The sequence below is a fragment of the Elephas maximus genome, chromosome 17, assembly GCF_024166365.1.
Source record: "Elephas maximus indicus isolate mEleMax1 chromosome 17, mEleMax1 primary haplotype, whole genome shotgun sequence".
Lineage (NCBI taxonomy): Eukaryota > Metazoa > Chordata > Mammalia > Proboscidea > Elephantidae > Elephas > Elephas maximus.
In genome coordinates, this window is record NC_064835.1 from 44,377,587 (window position 1) to 44,381,344 (window position 3,758).

Here is a 3,758-nt window from a genome sequence, read left to right on the forward strand (position 1 = left end):
TCTGGCCCTTGCAAAGCCCTGGAATCCAATATCAAGTACTTGCAGTGTTTTTAGGTATCCTACAGGATACAAGTGTCTTTAGAGTGCAGACATGTTCTAGCTATGAATTTTTATCAAATATTGAGGCAAAAATTTACCATATTCTTCCCTTTATTTTGTTATTTTTTTTTCCCCCAGCATTTCTTATCATTTCCCAAAAGTGATGATTTGAGGAAATTAGTCCCTCATTTATGGAACCTGAACCCATTTAAGACTGTTTTTAAGTTAAAACTGAAGGTATTCAGTAGATCAGGAGTGCTTCAAGCAGTTGTGATGGGCTACTAACATAAAGGTTTGCAATTTGGACACACTCAGTGGTACCCTGGAATAAAAGCCTGTCAATCTGCTTTTATAAAGACTACAGGCAAGAAAACCCTACGGAGCAGCTCTACTGTGTAACACATAGCATTGCCCTGAGTTGGAACCCACTGGACTGTGAGAGGTTTTATTTCAAGTTGATATTAGAGCTTCTAAGTACTGTGTTTCTACTGATAAAATGATACTTTCTGTGATATTTTTGGCTCTTGATGTACATTGGATAGTTTCACAAACCGTGGTCCATGTAATTTGCTTTCAATGCACTGATTGCTTTGCATAGGCCCCTCCACACCCAGGCTGGCTGCTCATACATTATAAACGGGGCCTGTGCAATGTGAGCTGATCTGCATCTGGCAGGCAGTTCCAGCAAGATGGTGCCACAGACCCTGTTCCTCATGTCCCTGTTGCTCTGGGCCTCTGGTGAGAAATTAAAAGTGCTTCAATCCTTGTAGAGTAGAATCTTTGTAGAGCTGGGAAATGATTTTAAGATAAAGTGGGAAATGATGGTTATTTCCAAATGGAACCAATTATGTGCTGATAACTAATATCACTAAATGTTTTTGTATTGGGGGGATATTTTAATGTGTGTTTGAAAAAGTGTGTGTATATATGTATGCATGGTAATTGGCCACTCTGATTACAGGTGCCAGTGGGGACATCATAATGACCCAGTCTCCAGCTTCCCTGGCTGCATCTCCAGGAGAAACAGTGACCATCAAGTGCAAGGCCAGCCAGAGTCTTTCTGACAGCAGCTACGAGGTGGACCTCTTAGCCTGGCACCAGCAGAAACCAGGACAGGCTCCTAAGCTGCTCATCTATGGGGCATCTAACCGGGATTCTGGGGTCCCTGACCGGTTCAGTGGCAGTGGGTCTGGGACAGACTTCACTCTCACCATCAGCAACTTCCAGGCTGAAGATGCCGCAGTTTATTATTGTCAGCAGGGTAAAGAGCTACCTCCCACAGTGCTTCAGCCTCGAACAAAAACCTCCTCCCAAGGGCTACAGGCCAGTGAGTCTTCACTTCACCAGCTGCTTCCTTTCTGCTCAGCCCTGAACATGCATGCTTCCTCTCTCTGCCCCAAAACCTGCATCTCCTAATTCCTTGGAGTATTTGCAGGTTCCAGGAGAAAATGAAGGGATGTGGCTTCTTCTGGATCTCCTTTCCTGATAAATTAAAGAAAAAAAATGCTCTAAAAATGTTTTGTAAGCTTTGTCAGGGGTTTTCATATCACAGGAACCTCCATGTTTCATATGGATAGATCATGTGATTGATTTCGGAAGGGTTCACTGTGCTTTATACCCTGAAAGATCATTTCTCTCTTCCCTGTGCCTTCCTGACTCTGGAACATTCCCATTTTATTTCCTTCTTTTCCTGGACTTTTTTCCTTTCTGTGCCATTACCCCTCATTACTCTGGACCTAACCCAATATTAAACCTGGACCCTTCATATTTAAAATCTCCCTCACAGAAAGTAGAATTTCTCTCTTCCGTTTTCCTTCCATGGATCCTGTTTTCCAGCCAAGTCTTCCTGGCCAACATCAATGAAGGCATTTTCATGCTCTAAGCTCCCATTTTACTGCCTTTTTTCCTCTCTCCATGTCTTTCAGGGGCACTCATTCTTTTAATGACCAGACTCTAACTCATTAATCCTATCACTCTAGAAACATGTGATAGCTTTCCCATGTTCTTTTTCATTAGTTGTCAATTCCTCTTTGCATTAGTCCCTTGGGTGCCCAAGTTTAATTTAGTGACTGAAGGAAATCATGGTTCTTTCTGTTTGTTAGTTGCCATCTTGTGAGTCCATGACTCATGAGAATTCAATGCATAATATTATCTGATTGTTGTGATCCATAGAGTTTTCCCTGGATGATTTCCCAGAAGTAGGTCACCAGGCCTTTCTTTCTAGTCTGTATTAGTCTGCAAGTGCTCTTGAAACCTGTTCAGCATCACAACAACACGTGTAGAGGAAGTATGGTGAGTGAGGCCCGTAGGTCCCGGCTACATTGTATGCTGATAACTATCCAAGTAGTGTTTCCTGTCAGTATAGTTGAGAGTCTAACTGGCCCTACAGCTAATGGAGACTTTCTCTCCTGGGAGATAGCCAGAGATTCGGGCACCTACTGAGCAGGATCTGACCACTGGGACCTAAAATGTCAGACACATGAGGATGATCCAGAGATACTGTGTAATCAGGGATACAAGTAACATCAAACCAATGTTCTCTAACTGGAACAAGTGGACAGGACTTGGTGGCTTGTAGTTTTTATTACATATCTCATTTCAAAATGTAGATCTGTCTAAATAGGAGGATCACTCTGGAGGAAAATTCCGTCTCTAGGAGATGAGGCTTCTGGTGCAGATAGAAGAAGTGTGCATGTTCAGGACTGTGCAGAAAGGAAGTAGCTGGTGCAGTGAAGACTCACAGGCCTCCAGCCCTGGGGAGGAACTTCTATTTGAAGCTAAAATAGTGTGAGAGGTTAGCCATAATGTTGCTAACAGCAACAATTTGCCATGTCTTCAGTCTGGAAGCTGCTGATTGTGACGGACCCACTGCCACTAAACAGGTCAGGGATCTCAGACGCCTAGTTGGATGCAAAGGAGAAAAGCAGCTTCGGAGCCTGCCCTGGTTTTTGCTTATACCAGGCCAAGACGCTGCTAACACTCTGTCTGGACTTGCACTGATGGGGATCATTCTTCTGGAGACATGGTCAGGGAGGCAGGAGACTGTGTTATCACAATGTCTCTACTGGAACCTGCAATCAGAGAGGACAATTACCATACATATATGTATACACACACTTTTTCATAAAAAAAAAATAGGCACCTTAAAACATACCATTTTGAATGGGCATTTTAGTGGAATACCTCTCACACATAATTGAGTCATTTTTGGAAATAGCCTTCATTTCCCACTATGTCTTACATCATTTTTCAGCTCTACAAAGATACTTCTTTAAAGGGATCGAGACAGTGTTCATTTCTCACCAGAGACCCAGAGCAACAGAACCTGAGGACAGCAGTTGTAATACCGTCTTGCTGCCTCCACCTGCCTGATAAAGATCAGTGCACATTGCAAAGTCCCCATTTATAAAATCTGAGCACCCAGACTGGGCCTGGAGGATCTATGCAAAGCCTTCATTGAATGTGGAAGCAAAGGATGTGGGCAGTGGGTTGTGAAAGTAATCCATGTAAATCAAGATCTAATTACTAGAAAAGACAAAGTAGGCAACTTAGAAGCTCTCATATCAACATAGAAACTCTAAAACTACAAGCAGTAGCTTCTCTTAAGAGCTTCTATTTAAAATAAGAAAAAAAATTGAAATGGGTTCAGGGCCCATAAACGATGGGCTAGTTTCCTGATTTCTGCAATCCTGGTGAAATAATATAAAATGCTCGAAATA

The 3,758-nt window shown here is 42.7% G+C and overlaps 1 gene segment (V, D, J or C); it reads left to right on the forward strand.

Moving 5' to 3' along the window:
* The first annotated feature begins 681 nt into the window (after positions 1 to 681).
* On the forward strand, positions 682 to 1,455 carry LOC126060230 (immunoglobulin kappa variable 4-1-like). The segment is given in 2 exon segments: positions 682 to 777; positions 1,001 to 1,455. Coding segments are annotated over 2 exon segments (504 nt in total).
* The last annotated feature ends 2,303 nt before the right edge of the window (positions 1,456 to 3,758 follow it).